This window comes from Lutjanus erythropterus, chromosome 5 (assembly GCF_056507025.1).
Source record: "Lutjanus erythropterus isolate fLutEry1 chromosome 5, fLutEry1.hap2, whole genome shotgun sequence".
Classification (NCBI taxonomy): Eukaryota; Metazoa; Chordata; class Actinopteri; order Lutjaniformes; family Lutjanidae; genus Lutjanus; species Lutjanus erythropterus.
The window spans coordinates 42,990,257-43,006,094 of NC_139321.1; the positions used below are offsets into that span (position 1 = coordinate 42,990,257).

General features: G+C 38.0%; 1 protein-coding gene across 1 annotated transcript in view; it reads right to left on the reverse strand.

The window, feature by feature from the left end:
- Positions 1-12,032: 12,032 nt before the first annotated feature.
- Positions 12,033-15,838, reverse strand: part of arhgef37 (Rho guanine nucleotide exchange factor (GEF) 37) — a 76,592-nt gene continuing 72,786 nt past the window's right edge. The window contains exon 14 of the mRNA XM_084719836.1: positions 12,033-12,508. Coding sequence (XP_084575962.1) covers positions 12,287-12,508 — 222 coding nt within the window. The 3' untranslated portion in view covers positions 12,033-12,286. The remainder of the gene's footprint in view (positions 12,509-15,838) is intronic.

Below are 15,838 nucleotides of genomic sequence, written 5' to 3' on the forward strand. Positions count from 1 at the left end.
GATAGACTGTGCCAGTGGCTCCAGCGATAAGATAAATAATATTGCTGAGATAGGATCTCCTGGCTGACTGCTTTTACTTATTTCAAAGAGAGGAGAGTGTATATTGCCTGTGACTACACTGGCTGAAGGGTTTGCATAATTGTTTTTCCCAAGCCCATATGATTTAGCATAGACCATAAAAAGGGTCATTCAAGGCGGTCAAAAGTCTTTTCTGTGTCAACTGACAATACACCTGACAATGTCAAGCTATCAGAAGCATCCAGGATATATATATAATAATCGTCGTAAATTGTCAGCTGATAGGCGCTTTTTGACAAATCCACTCTGATCTGGTTTAATAAATTTAGGTAAGTAATTCATCAGACGGCTTGAAAATGTCTTTGAAAACGACTTAAAATCTGCATTTACTAAATACATGGGATGGTAGCTGGTACAGTTAGATGGTTCCTTATCCTTTTCTTTCTGAATAGATGGAGTAAACATCTCTAGCAGTGGTGGTCCAAAATTTTGAGTAAACCTCAGGATGGACACTGTTTATTCTGGCTGACTTACCCTTATTCTTTTTTTTCTAAAGTTAACTTAAGTTCATCAATAGTTAAAGAGGCTCCTAATTTATTAGCCTCCTCTGGTGATAATGAGGTCAGGTTTAATTTCTCAAGATAACTATCCCTATCTGCTGCTGAAGATTTGTTATCTGAAGTACACAAATGCCTTTAAAAGTTACGAAATCTCTGATTTATCATTTTAGGATCCCTTAAAATGGTCCCAGTTTCTGATGTAATTTGTTGCTAACTTTGTCATTCATCTTTACGTTATCAGCCAAAAAACAGCTTGGACGGTTACCAGAAAAATAATGATTAAGCCTACTTTTATGTATGACAAATTCTGCCCTTTGTGTTAACAATAATAAGTTAAGCTCTATTTTTAATTTATCTAAAGATTTTGCTATTTGTTCAGAGTGATTTGTTTTCTGTGATTGTTCTAGATCAGATACTAAACTTTCTAAATTATGTATTTTTTTTAAGCTGTTCTTTATTCACTTCAGAGGAATATGAAATTGCATAATTTCTTATAAAACATTTTATTGAGTCCCACAGATAACTAGCATCATCCACTGACAGTCTATTGATCTTTTTATGAATTCTGCTAATTCCAGTTCTAACTGTTTACAGAAATCCCGATTCTGTAATAAAGTTAAATTAAACTGCCACCGAGTGGTTCTTTTAGGTAAATTAGCAACAACCAGTTGACATTTATATGCATGATGGTCTGTTAGACTCATATGCTTTATCTCTATGTTTTGATAAGAGATGTAGAAATTAATATGAAATCAATTCATGAAAAAATGTATGCCTACTTGAGTAAAAGGTATAATCCTTAGATGTGGGATTATATTCCTGCCAGACATTCCTTAGATTAAAATTATAAAGTAAATGTTTTAATGCTTTGGTTGACTGTAAGTTAGTGAGAGATTTACTTGATTTGTCCAGTTTCTGATAGTATGGCATTCATAAATGATCCAACTACTAATTCAAACTCTGAAAGTTCAGCAAGTTCTTTATTCAGCTGAGTAAAAAAAGATCAAATGTATTTGGTGCATATACACTGACAAATGCCACTTTCCTTCTGTTATGTATACACTTACTAAACACAACTCTACCCTGTTCATCCCCCCCTTATCTATGATGGTTATCTGAAGTGTTTCACATGTTTTACATGTTTACAGTATTATTACCCCCTATTTAGGGCATAAGAGGAAGCACACACTTTAAAGGTGGTTTTCCAACATACTACGCAGCTGTTCAACTAAGTTTTACCAACTTACATCTTTTTCATATATCTATGTCTCTTGTAGCATGGCTAAATCAACCTGATTCCTTGCTAGTAAATCTAAACAGGCTGCTCTTTTTTTAGGACAATTACGGCCCTTTAACTTGCAACAAAAAACATTAACACTTGCCATATTGTTTTTCGACTCATATTGGTTTAACAAAAAGTAATCAATTTCTACCAAGAGCTGTAAACAATTATAATACAAATTGAGGCATCTCACTACTTTAATAAATTCTACCTTCATATTTGCACACAACACACAAACAAAACAACCACCCCCTTACCCACATGCATATCTTCCCTATGTCCCAACTAGTTATCCTCCTTCCCTCCCACCCCTAAAACCCTCCCCGCTTCCCACACCCTACTTTATCCTTGCAGGGTTGTAGCATAATGGGGATAAGACCGCCCCTCCTGATAGATCCTAAATTTTTCACATACAGTTAAGTTATTTAGATATACATTTTCCCCTTGAGTAAAAAAAAGAAAGAAAGGAAAAACAGAGCAACAACGACAAAAACAAGATCTGAAAAGGATCAGAGAGAAAAACAAGTTAAACAACTTAACAAGTTCTATAATGATATTGATTCGTGAAAAAAAGGAGATAAGCCTATTAACATAGTCTGTTTTATCCAGAGCTATTTCATAATGTGTAATGTGTGAAATAAAATAAAATTTTATCTTGATTTAATCCATTGCTTGCTTCTTCCATTTTTAGTCGAAAAGATTAACATCAGTTCATATTTAAGGAGCTATTAAAACAGTCTCAGGTTTATAAGTCCTCATACAGTTCATTATCAGACTGTCCTTCTTTGCTGTTACATGGTGTCGGTTTCTTCATCCAGTTGAATTTGGTATTTTTCTCATAGAATTCCTGTGCCTCTTCTAATGAGGGAAAAATCTGTGTTTCACAGGCTCAATCGCTGGTCCTTGAACTAGTCTCTGCTTCCTGATGTCTGCACTCAGGTCCGGATAATGCTTATTCTTTTCCCTCTGTACATCAGATGTGCATGTTGCTAGATGGATAATTGTCATTTGTAGTTCAGAGCTATACAGTCACACAGTCATGCACCTCGCAAACTTGTGTGGTGGGCCGGTACAGTTAGCAATAACTGCAGGTGGTATGGGACCCAATTTCTCCTTCCCAAGCCAGCATCATTATGTTGTTTTATAAAACACAAAGTGATACTTCACATGCACCTTGATTCAGTGCTGCAGTATTTATTGGAAAAATGTAGAATAAGTCCTTAATAAATCCTTACTTTATTCAATAAATGCAGAACCTCAGGACGCCATCTCATTCATTCCATGCCACTGGAACTGGAAGTAACAACGAGTACAAATATTGTGAGAGTTTTGCAAGTCAAACGTTTCCTTCTAGACATGACCAAGAGAGGTGCATAGCTCCAAAAACAGAAAATCATTTTGTGGTGGCCAATATTTTTAATGTGGTGGGCTGCCACAAGAGTAAAGTAAAAGCACTGAGTAAAGTACTTAACTTTTACTGTAGTACCTTACTTAGTACATTTTATGAGAAAGTAAAAGTAGTAATGTCTGCAGAAAACACAAACAGAAGATGAAGGTCACTTTTTTAACCGAAGTCACCAGAATGCTTTGTTTACATGTTAAAATCACAATTTTTATCAAAAAACTAAACAAGTTGTTGTTCATTGAAGAGACCTGTCTTATTTTCTCTGAAGAATATATTACTCCTAAATAAAGCAAAAGTAATTTAATTGTAAAATTGTAATTAATTCTACAATATTACTTGATTAATTGCTATAAAAACATTAGATTACTCAATTACTAAAAGAATTTATAGCTGCAGCCCTAGTCTGGACCCTCGCCTGAGACCAATTTGCCATGAAAGTCCATACCAGGAGCACTAGACTCCAGACAACACAGCTCTCAGGTTCATAGGGACACACAAACCTCTCCACTACAATAAGTTAATGGTTCCCCAGAGAGGTGATGACAAAGTAATGTGGTGAAAATTGGTTAGCATTTGTTGCCTTTGTTGGTTGGATTGGTTAGGTCTAGATATGAGGAGTGATTTGTTAGGGTTGAGTTATTTTCAGAGGACAGTAAATCTATATTGCTATACAAGATGTACACTGACTACTCTAAAGTATATCCAAGTTTCATTTCTGTAGTATAGTCATCATCTTAAGTGTTTTACACATTACTACACATTCTACTTTGTCAAAACATTGCACTTTGTCTCTTGCTCTTACATATATCACTGCCTGTAGTGAAAGAGGAAAGTGTGCAATGTCAAATGGGCTTGGAGTAATTCAGTCAATGTGACGTATTTTCTGCTGCGCAGAAGCTTGTGGGTCTGAATAACCAAAAAAGCATACTGACTTGTATGCTACAAAAGAGGCCAGGGGGCCAGTTAACCAACAAACATTATTTATCCGATAAAATGAATAAACATGAAAAGTATAGAGTATTCTTTATTTCCAACTTCACTGACTTTTTAGTCTTTTAATAATTGAATTAACTTGTTGCAAGGATTGACATAAACAAAATATTTTACTGGTTTTAATAACTGCAGCTGCATTTGAGTTACAATTGCTTTGGTAAAATTTTATAGAGTTCATATATTAAACAGCTAGAACCACTTACATCATGCAATCACTGAAATGCTGAAATGGTACATAAACATAAACCATGAACATGAACTATTGTACTACCAGAGAGAATGAATAGATTATTATAACTCTTTTAGTATGAAATACACACTTATGGAATCAGAATTCACTGAGCTAATTGTTGTCACACAAGGATCAGCCTTATCTGGTACTAAAACCCTACCCTACAAGGATCTGCTACTAATGGCTTGGTGCCGGATACCAGAGGACACCTTCAGAAGTCTTGTTGAGTCCAGGCCTTGACGGGTCAAGGCTGTTTTGGTGGTACAAGAGGAACCTACAGAATATTAGGACCGTGGATATTTTTTTAATGCTGTGGCTGATCAGTGTATGCCTGACTGTATTGCATTCAGCGTTTCAGCAACTGCAGGACTAAGCTCAAGGCAAATTTCTCTATGGGGGCATTAATGCACATTCAATTATGTTCCAAATGATGAACCAATAAACGTTAAGAGTAACCAGCAGTTACAGCCCCAGAAGTTCAACCCAGAATTCAAACCCAAACAAGCACAAATTTTCAGTGAAAAAATAAAAATCACACTAAATATAGGGAAATAGTTTTGATCTGATGTCAAAAAGGTTATGACTAGAGCTGCATGATTTAGTAAAAAAGTCATATCACACTTCTTTTGACAGAAATTGCAATTCTGAAATTCAATAGGATTAGTGGAAATGATCAGTTTTGCATTACAAATTTCATGTTAACTGGAAAAAAAAGGTTAAAATCATGATGATGTGATATTTGCAGAGGTCAGAAACTTGCGATTTGGTTCTGGTTTTGTGGTTTGGTTATTGTACTTGGTGACATTGCAATTTTATTGCAATTGTGATTAACTGTGCAGCCCTTGTTATGATTTGACATTTTAACACCTGATCTGAACTACAAACCTTCTTCATTTTAATTCAGTTACCTCCTATTCACTGTTTTTCATTGTTGCAGGCTGATTTTGTGTTTGTGTGAAGTGATTTGAAGACACTGAGCAGGTTTTCAGTTTGGTTTTATTGAAGCCACACAGTCAGTTCAAAGCTGCCCTGACAGCACTGCACTGCAGAAACTCTCATCTGCTATGTAATTACATGTGTGTGTGTGTGTGTGTGTGTGTGTGTGTGTGTGTGTGTGTGTGTGTGTGTGTGTGTGAGTGAGTTCAACATTGTACCTTTAACAACACTGCAAAGACTTCATGATTCATCTCAGGTCATGGAGCCTTATGGCGTCAAATAAGTTAAAAACAGCAATATGACTAAACACATTTACAAAACAATAACTTATCAACAGAAATGCTGTACACACTGTAAAACCAGATCATCACCAGCAAGTGATCATGTTACACTTCACATGTTAGTTAATTATAAAAAGGGGGGGGTTTACTGAACAATATGAACAAAATGTAGAGGATTATGTTCAGGCTCTCCTCTCAGGAAAAAGCACTAATACTGACAAAGGTAGCGCTCACACTCTCACACACTCTTCAGTTACACAGTATATGCACAGGCTCTCTCATCAAACACTACCAACCTAGGTCTCCTACTCCCTCCGGTGGTGGAGAGTTGAAAAATGACAGCTGTCTTTGGTAATGTGCGTGCACACACACACTTCTGTGAGGGCATCTCCTACCCTAACCACTAAACTGAGCATTCATTTCATCCAGTTTATGAACAAACAGGAAGTTTTAATGAGAAAATCCACCATTTACTACTTCTACATGATCATGTACACAACCCTGCTTTCAAAGAAGTTGGGACTTGTAGATAATAAATAAAAACAAAACGCAACAATTTTCAAATCGTTTTTAAAAAATCCCATTCAACTGAATACAATACAAAGCTTAAACATTTAATGTTCAAAATGATGAACGTTTTTTTGTAAATATACATTCATTTTGAATTTGATGGCTGCAATATGTTTCAGTGAAGTTGGAACAGGAACACCATAAGACTGCGAAAGCTGTGGGATGCTCAGTAAACACCTGTTTGGAACATTCAACAAATAAACAGGTTAATTGGTAACAGGTGACAGTATCATGATTGGGTATCAAAGGGGCATCCTGAAAAGGTGCAATAGGTGAGGTTTACCTCTTTGTGAAAAACTGCAAATATGCAACACTACGCAACATTTCTCAACACAAAACTGCAGGAATGTAGTGATTTCACCTTATATGATTCATAATATCATTAAAAGATTCAGAGAATCCAGAGAAATCTCTGCACATAACGGGCAAAATCAACACCAAATGAGATTTTACATTTTGACGGGACACTTCTATTTTAACTGGCGCAACTTTTCTAGTCTTTCCAGCACTGGTTTAGCTGATCAGGAAACGCACAGACCAAATGCAGAGAAGCTGTGTGTGGAGGAGACTGTTGTTAATGACGGAGTTTATTACAACAGTCTAAACTAACGTGATGGTTAATGACATCGACACCAACCAGATGCACTTATAAAATTAAACAACTGTATAAGGAGGCCTAAACATAAAACAGGAGAGTCTGTGTTTCTGTGTGAGAAACTTTCAGATCTTCTCACAGCAGATCCACAGAGAGTCACTGAAACACTGATCACTGACCTGCTGTGATGGAAAAAATACTCACATTCTTTACTTAGGTATTTTTACATTGTGGTATTAGTGTTTTTACTTAATTACAATTTAAATATTTTGCATGTTATTGTTTCCTTTTTTTGAAAAATCAACATTGTTATTGCTGTTGTTGTACTTTAATGGTATTTTTATTGTTATTTTTTGATGACTAAATACAGACCTGCAAACTCATAAGAGGAGAAAAAGGTGGCATGTTGGTAAACCAGTCCTCTGTCCTCTGGGGGTGTGGGAGCGTCTGTCCTGCTCCAAAGGAAAAATGTTGTGATTTTAACATGTTAACAAAACATTCTGGTGACTGTTTCAGTTAAAAGAGTTCACTCTTCTGTTTGTGGTTTCTGCAGACATTACTACCTTTACTTTTACCTTTGTACTTGAAAAAAAAAGTAAAAAGCAAAGTAAATACAGTAAAAGTAAATACTCAGTAAAGTTACTTTACTGAGTATTTTTACTTTGGTAATTTATAGTTGTTCATTTAATAGACCTGTCTTATCTTCTCTTTTGTATATTACCATTGTTCTTAAATAAAGCAAAAGTAATGTCATAGAAAAAAATGCAGCAATATTTCTTATCTGATCACTCGAATAATCACCAGAATAACTGATAGATTATGCTTTAATTTTACTGGAGTGACATATGCTGCCACCCAGACATCTTTTTCAGAGTCCCTACTCATTTCACCAAGACGATGCCAAGACACATTGTGCACGTGTTCCAACATTGTGGCTTCGCAGTAATAGAGTTCAGATACTAAACTGATCTGCCTGCAGTCCAGACATATCTCCCATTGAAAATGTGACAAAATACGACAACAGAGACCCCAGACTGTTGTCAGCTGAAGTCATATATCAAGCAAGAATGAGAAAGAATTTCACTTTCAAAACTTTAACAGTTAGTATCCTCAGTTCCCAAACACTGTTAAATGCTGTTCTTGTTACAAGAAAAGGTGACGTATCACAGTGGTAAACATGCCCCTGTCATACCTTTTTCAGAATGTGTTTCAGGCATCAAATTCAAGGTAAGTCAATAAAGTTAATCAGTTTGAACATTAAATGTCTTGTCTTTGTAAGCGATTCAACTGAATATAGGTTAAAGAATATTTGCAAATCATTGCTTTTATCACTTTTTTTATTCATATTTTACACAGCATTTCCTTTTTTTGAATTTGGAGTTGTAAGTACACTGTAAGTACACTTAAACTGATAAGTAGACTTGCACCAATTAATCGGCAATTAATTGGCTGATAACAGCTACACACACTCGGACACATTCTTGTTTGAAGATGGCGTTAGCGACAGATTCCAAGAACAGGATAAAGAGAAAACAGACAGTCTACAACGAGCTACAACGGCTGACAATGTTGCAGAACAGCTGTAAACTCTCTAGCTCCTCAGGCTAATGTTAGCCAGCAGCAGACTGCTGTTCACAGAGGTACAGTTAAAATCTCACCTCCTGTTCTGGGTGAAGAATAAACAACCTGTGTTGACGTGTCTCCTCAAACATTTTCTCATCCAGACTCGTTTAACTTATGCGTCTGTTTTACTGCAGCAAACTGTTGCACCGCATCTGTCTTGTTTACATCTGCTTCCACAGGAGATCATGTGAAATCGCGTCCCGCGAAATCCCGCAAGATTCGGGTGAACCATCTATAATCCATAATCTTAAATAAAACTATAATAAGGCCTGGCTGTAACCTGGAGGACTTTGGAGAAATTTTAAATAGTATTTAATAAATATTTAATAGTCAGTGTTTTATTATGAACATCCAATTTGCAAAACTGTTAGTGAATGCTGTCAATTACAGTTCTTAGAAAGACTGAAAATCGTATTCGGCAAAATTCGCAATTGGCAGGTCAGACCCTTCAAAAAATCGGAATTGAACAGAAGCATTAATCATGGCAGCACAAGAGCAGGCATTGAGACTGTTGAGATCAATAGATCAATAGAGGCGGGTGTCTACCACACCAGACAGGAACCTAGGTGCAGGCTGTACAAAGATGCTCCTGAGACGGTCCAGCATATAATAGTAGGGTGTAAGATGCAGGCAGGAATGGGGTACATCTGTACTGAGTATGGGCTGTAGGTCCCTCGGTCAAAATGGAAGACACCTCCTAAGGTGGTTGAGAATGACCGAGCCAAGATCCTGTGGGACTTTAAGATCCAGACTGACAAATATATATAAGCTGAATGTACAGAAGTATAACATCTGGAAAAGACACTCTCTCTGCCTACATGTACTGTGACAAAGATACATTACCTAAACTGACAAAAACAATTAAATTATACATTGATGAAATGCTAGAGAAAGACAAGCTGCACTGATTGAACTGTATCCATAGCAACAAGCATCAAGGAACAATTTAGTCTCTTACAGTAATTAGAACTGAGAGAATGAAATCACAACAGCAACATGTCACCTTCACAGAAATTGGAGTAAATACAGGAAGAGAATTTAAATCAGCTTATGTTTAGAGCAGGAAAAGGAAGGAGGCTGGGTGAAAAGAGACATCCACATGGAGTCTCCTGCCTGCCTGGTGTTCCTCCGATTTCTCCTCCAACTCCAATTCCAATTCTCCTTCCTCTGTCTTTACATCTCCACCTCCTCCTTGGCCCCAGAGGCATTTTACATTTACATTACATTACACAGTCTGAGATGATGAGAGCGCTGTCTACCTGTCAGTCTAGATATCATACTGCTCTTGCCTTCTCTCTCTCTGTCTCACACACAAGTCACCTCAATTTCACATCAATGCATGTACACATGCGCGTACACACATACACACATATACAGTGTCCTTTTGTTCTGCTGAGGATGAGGATGACCCTAACTATTCTCCCATCGTCTCTGGTGCTTTGTAGCAATGGCCACAAAAACTTTGCAGTGCAACTTGAAGATCGTCCTTCAGTCTCAAAGGGACAGTTTGGATTATTTGAAATGAAGTTGCATGAGATATGACCTCAGTTTGGAGAAGGAGAGAAGAGGACCAGCACGGTAGCTAAGCTATGAACTGCTGTGATCAGAGTCAGCAGCAAAACATTTTAGCCACTTTAAAAAGCCACCCCACCCACCCCCCCCGAAAAAAAAAAAAAAATTTACATAAGTTTAAGTATATGCTATATTTTGAGTATTTTCACTAATTAACTTTGTCATCAGACAGTATTTTTCCATCAGGAAATCTTTAGTATATAAGCCAAAAATCAATATCATTATACCAAACTCCAGGGGTGAAATCTATCATTTTAGTTGTTGGTTTATCAGAGGTTATCCTTGATCACAAGCATTATTAGACAGTTTTTCAGATTCACCGTCCACATTGAAACATCTCTACAAGAGCACAAATGTAGAAAAGTTTTCTGCTGTGTATCGGTTCTGACGGCCTGTATCGGTAAAAAGCTGAACATGAATCAGAAACGAATTGATGCAGCACTAGCGTATCGATACATCTAATTAGGACGCACATATGTTTCATTTTTGGCATCAGGGAACTGCTGCTGTAACCTTCCTCCATTCTCTTTCCTCCTGCCTCTGCCTGCATAGCTCTTACTGGACGCCTGCTGCCTCGCTCAAACAAAACAAGCACTCCGTCCTCCTTGTCCTGTGTCTCCTCTGCATTTCCTCAAAAACAGACTGCGGTGAAAACAGCAACATAAGTGACATTGTACCGTGTCGCACCACCAAACTTTCATAACCTGCAAGTGTAGAATAAGTTTGGGGTTTTATAAGAAAGATGAGAAACACTGCTGCAGATCATTTAAGCAAAATGTGTCAGACAGCAGAGAACAGAGACACGAGTCTGACCCACAGAGACGTCATGTCACTGTGAGAACAGGTAACACTTCACTGTTCCTCCACACTGATCAAAACCACAACACTCTTCATATGAAACAGAGCAGCACATCATCTTACTGCAAAAATACTGATATTTTAAACAGTTTTAAAGTTTGTTCACAGATTCTCATTTAGGCTACAGGATCTCATTTACACATGAGATTCCTGATGTTAAAATCACTGTAATGTCTCCTCCTCTCTGTCTCTACTGTTACTTTATTTAGTAAAACTATCAGGATTTCTTTTTTGCAGCTAAAAGCACTCTACAAATGTAGCATTAATTGAATCCAAATGTAAATATTCACACATTGCATTTTCTTGTAATGCATCATATGGTATCGTGACAGAGCTGAATCATATCGAACCAAATAACTGGCCATTAAAAAAATATCTAAGATATATCACAACACTGAACAGGAGATACGTATCGAATCGGTCTCAGTCAGTGAGATACACATCCCTATTTTTTAGCTAGAGTTTGGATAGCAGTACAGTCAGATTTCAGTGTTTTTAAAGCTTGAATTTGTTTGTCCACATCATTATGCAAGGCTTGTGTCAGCTTCACCCTGGAAAGAACTTCTAAAAAGAATGGAATTTAGTGTGAAGGAAAAAAAAAAAGATTTTCAGATTCATTTGACCCAGTTCAGACATGGCCTAAGAAAAGGCTGATAAGACCTTACTTGTAAAAGGTTAGAATAGGAAGACTTTTACTTTCTTTCCATTTCCAATCAGGCTCTAAGGATAAGGGGTGCTGTATGCCAAAAAGACTTTAAAGCCCTCTGATGCAAATTTGTGATTGTGGACTATATAAATAAATAGTGATGTGATTTGACTTTTTCTCTCCTTTCTCTGCAAAATCTCACCACACTTGATTGCATAGTAAGCTGGTGTAGGAAAAGTCATGACAATAAAAATTAAAAATTTAAGCTGTAGAACAATGACAAAAAATATATATATATATATACAAAACACCCACAAATGACCTAAATCAGTAATTATTTTTTTCCTCTGCTTTCCTCAGCTATGGCCTTCTGCTACACACCTCTCGATCTACAGGTGTAAATAAGTTTTCAATCTTTGAAAAATTTAAGGTGTAAAATAAAAAAAAAGTAGTCAACAGAATTTGGTTTCACTGTGGCCATTAAATTATTGTATTTAATGGCTCCGATATTTGTGTAAAAACACTGACTTTGGCATTGAAAAACAAAATGATTGAAGGTCACTATGTAAAAACATGCTACTGTTTGAGAAGTGAGTCCTGTTTCATTACAAAGAATATGCGGTCAGCCAAAAACAGTATCGGTGAAACCCTTGTCATACTGCACATGCTGATGTGGTACAAGCTACTATTTTTCCTCTCAGTCCTTCCTTCCCTCCTAGCAGTTCTGCTGGTATGTGCTGGGAGGCCCCATCCCCAAGATAGGTGTGATTGTGAGGTAGTTTGAGGGCACATAGCCTCTCTGCCCACCTCTCACCTCCACCAGACTCCATTCAGGATTCCCTCTTTTGTCATGTGACTCCAGGACACGAATTGGCTCACCGGCCCGAACAGAAACTTCATGGTTTCCTCTTGCTGTGAAGTTGTAGGCTGCTACCACCTGGAAGAGAGGATGCAGAGTCAAAAACAAGAGTAAACATCAGCCACTACAGGTGTCCTGTGAGGCTGTAATGCTCATTCCACAGAAGAGAACAAAATGATGGAATAAGAGGAAAATCAACTAATAGTGGAGGAGAACATGAAATGTTAAATAAATAAAGGAGCTGTACATGTTTTTGCAGGAATGTGCAAGATTTTTTTCTTGTTTTTTTTAAGTAAGTCATACTGTACATATTGTTCTTTAATGTACATGTAACCCATTAATCAGTTTGAGTAAATTGTTAAGAAAAAAATTCTAAATTCTCTGATTTCAGTTTCTTAAATGTGAATTTTGTTTTTGGTTTCTTTACTCCTCTATGACAGTAAACTGAATATCACTGGGTTGTGAGTAAAACAAAACATTTGAGGACATCATCTTAGGCTTTGGGAAACACTAACTGACATTTTTCACCAATTTCACGAAATTTCAAAACAACTATTAATCGAGTAATTGATAAAATAATTGACCAATTAATTGACTATGAAAATAATTGTTATTTAGAACCCTGAATTCCTTGCATATGAAAATCTACTTGGTCATAAAACTGACTGAGATTCTGATTCTTGGTACTCTTTACCACAGCTAAATCTCCAGTGCAAAGTGAGTGTCAATTACCGTATTGGCCCGAATATAAGACAGTGTTTTTTGCATTGAAATAAGACTGAAAAAGTGGGGGTCGTCTTATATTCGGGGTCTGGACATTATACCCATTCACGACACTAGATGGCGCCAGATTTCATTGAAGCGAATGCTGAACTTGACTCCCCAGGCCAAAGCGAACCCCTGTCACGAAGAAGAAAAATAAAAAATAGTGGTAAGAAAGAAAAGAGAAGAAAATAATAGAAGAGATAACAGAAAATGGAGAAACGTAGCGACAATCTGGAGAAAAGTGGGTCGAAGATCGGCCAGGTTAACCGGCAGCTGAGGAGAAGTTATGATGTAAACTTCAAGATGATGGTGATAAATGAGGCAGAGTCTTCAAACAATTGCAAAGCGGCTGTGAAATATGGTGTCACAGAGTGTAATGTACGGAGATGGAGAGCTCAAAAAGATCACCTAAAAAATGCTCACAGTCAGAGAAAAGCTTTCCGTGGTCCTCAGAGCGGCCGCTTCCAAGAACTTGACAGGAGGGTGTGCGCGTACATGGACGAGAAACGAAAGGACGGGATGCCCATCAGCAGAGCTGTCATTCAGCTCAAGGCCGTGGAAATAGCCAAAGAGCTAAACATACCCACCGCTGACTTCAAAGCAAGCCTTGGCTGGTGTAAAAGAATGATGCGGCGTAACCAACTAACGCTGCGACGCAGAACAAGTCTAGCCCAGCGCCTGCCCTCTGACTTTGGAGAGAAGCTGTTGTCTTTTCAGCGCTATGTAATCAACTTAAGGAAAAAGCACTCTTACCCACTGGATCAGATTGGCAATGCTGATCAGACACCTGTGTTTTTTGACATGCCAACACCTGTCACTGTACACAAGAAAGGTGAGAAATCAGTTATTATAAAATCCACTGGAAATGAGAAGAGCCACGTTACCGTCATGTTAGCCTGCCTCGCAGACGGAACCAAACTTCCTCCGTATGTGGTTTTAAAACGTAAGACAGTACCTAAGGAGGCGATGCCAGCTGGCATTATTGTACGTGCCCAGGAAAAGGGCTGGATGGAGACCGAGCTTGTAGTGGACTGGCTCAAGGTTGCGTGGGGCAGACGGTGTGGGGGACTCAGAAAAAAGAGGAACATGCTGATTTTGGATGCATTTCGTGGACACTTGTCTGATCCAGTCAAAAAACAAGTGAAGGCGATGAACGGCGACTTAGTGATCATTCCGGGGGGAATGACACGTCAGCTGCAGGTGTTGGATGTTGTGGTCAACAAACCATTCAAAGACAATCTGCGAAAGAAATACACAGAGTGGCTCCTGTCTGGTGATCACGCACTCACACCGACAGGAAAGATTCAGAAGCCTTCGGTACGTTTGCTCTGTGAGTGGATCCTCCATGCATGGGATGCAGTTTCCCCAAAGAGCATCATCCATGGGTTTAAAAAATGTTGTATATCAAATGCCCTGGACGGCAGTGAGGATGACGTGCTATGGGAGGAACCAGCGGAGCCAGAGGATGGGAGTGAGGACAGTGACACTGAGCACAGCGAGGCAGAGGATGTTTGTGAGGAGTAATATTCTGTCATGACAGATCTCAGCTACTCTCAAGTTTAACCAGTTTGCATTATTTTATTGCAATGTTTTTCCTTATTCAGATTTGTTTCAAGACTACAGTTACAGTTAGACTTCACTTTGATGGTTAATGCAGTTATTGCAATTTTGTTGTTTTATCACAATAGATTGGTTTATTTACATTTCAAAAACCAGAAGCCATTCATTTACGAATGTGATTGCACTTTAGTTTACATATTTAAATGTTCAGATATTAAGATTTGAATGAGGCAAAATAACATGCTTTTTCTGACATATATTGTTATAATCAATTGTTTCAGATGTACTGTAATTATTTTCTGTATAAAAATTAATTTGGTGTTCAAAAAGTCTTTTTTCAAACTTGAGTCTTGAAAAAGAGGGGGTCGTCTTATAATCAGGGCCTTCTTATATTCGGGCCAATACGGTAATATTAGTGTGCATAGGTGAACAATTCTTTAGGTGCGTTGGTAAGTGACTCTTATGCTTAATTATGTTTATCAAAATATATCAAAATACACACTTTGCTAAATGCAGACAGTAATTATCATCACCAAAACAGCGATGTACAAAATGTACATCTGTACATGGGTGGACGGTCCTTCTTCTCCACAGACATCAATGCCCCCCATGATGCCTTGGGAGGCTTTGTGGCTAGTGACTGAAGGGACCTTTTTCTCCTCCAGGGCGAGGCTGGGAGCAGTGCTGGGTCTACCACCAGTTTTGGCAGCCTCTTGGCAAACTGCCGCCCCTTGCCTTTTGGCCAAACGGGCAAAGTCTCGCCACTTCTCCTGGACTGCAGTCCAGTGTCTGGGTGGACCAGAGCTGGAGGCAGCCATTTTTTGGGCAATGTTGGCCCACGCAGCAGCCTTTGCCTCATTAGAATCAGCGTTGCAAAAGCATCCAAACAGGACACTCTGTCACTTTGTTCAGTATCACCTCCATTTCTTCCCTCATAAAGGTCACTCCCCTCTTGTGCCTTTCTTTTTCAGTCATTGTGTCACAATATGTGCAACTACCCATGAGCTGATGTAAATGACATCAACCAATCCCAGTGCACTGTTATAAACTGGCAATTGCATGCACCTGTGATTAATTATGGCA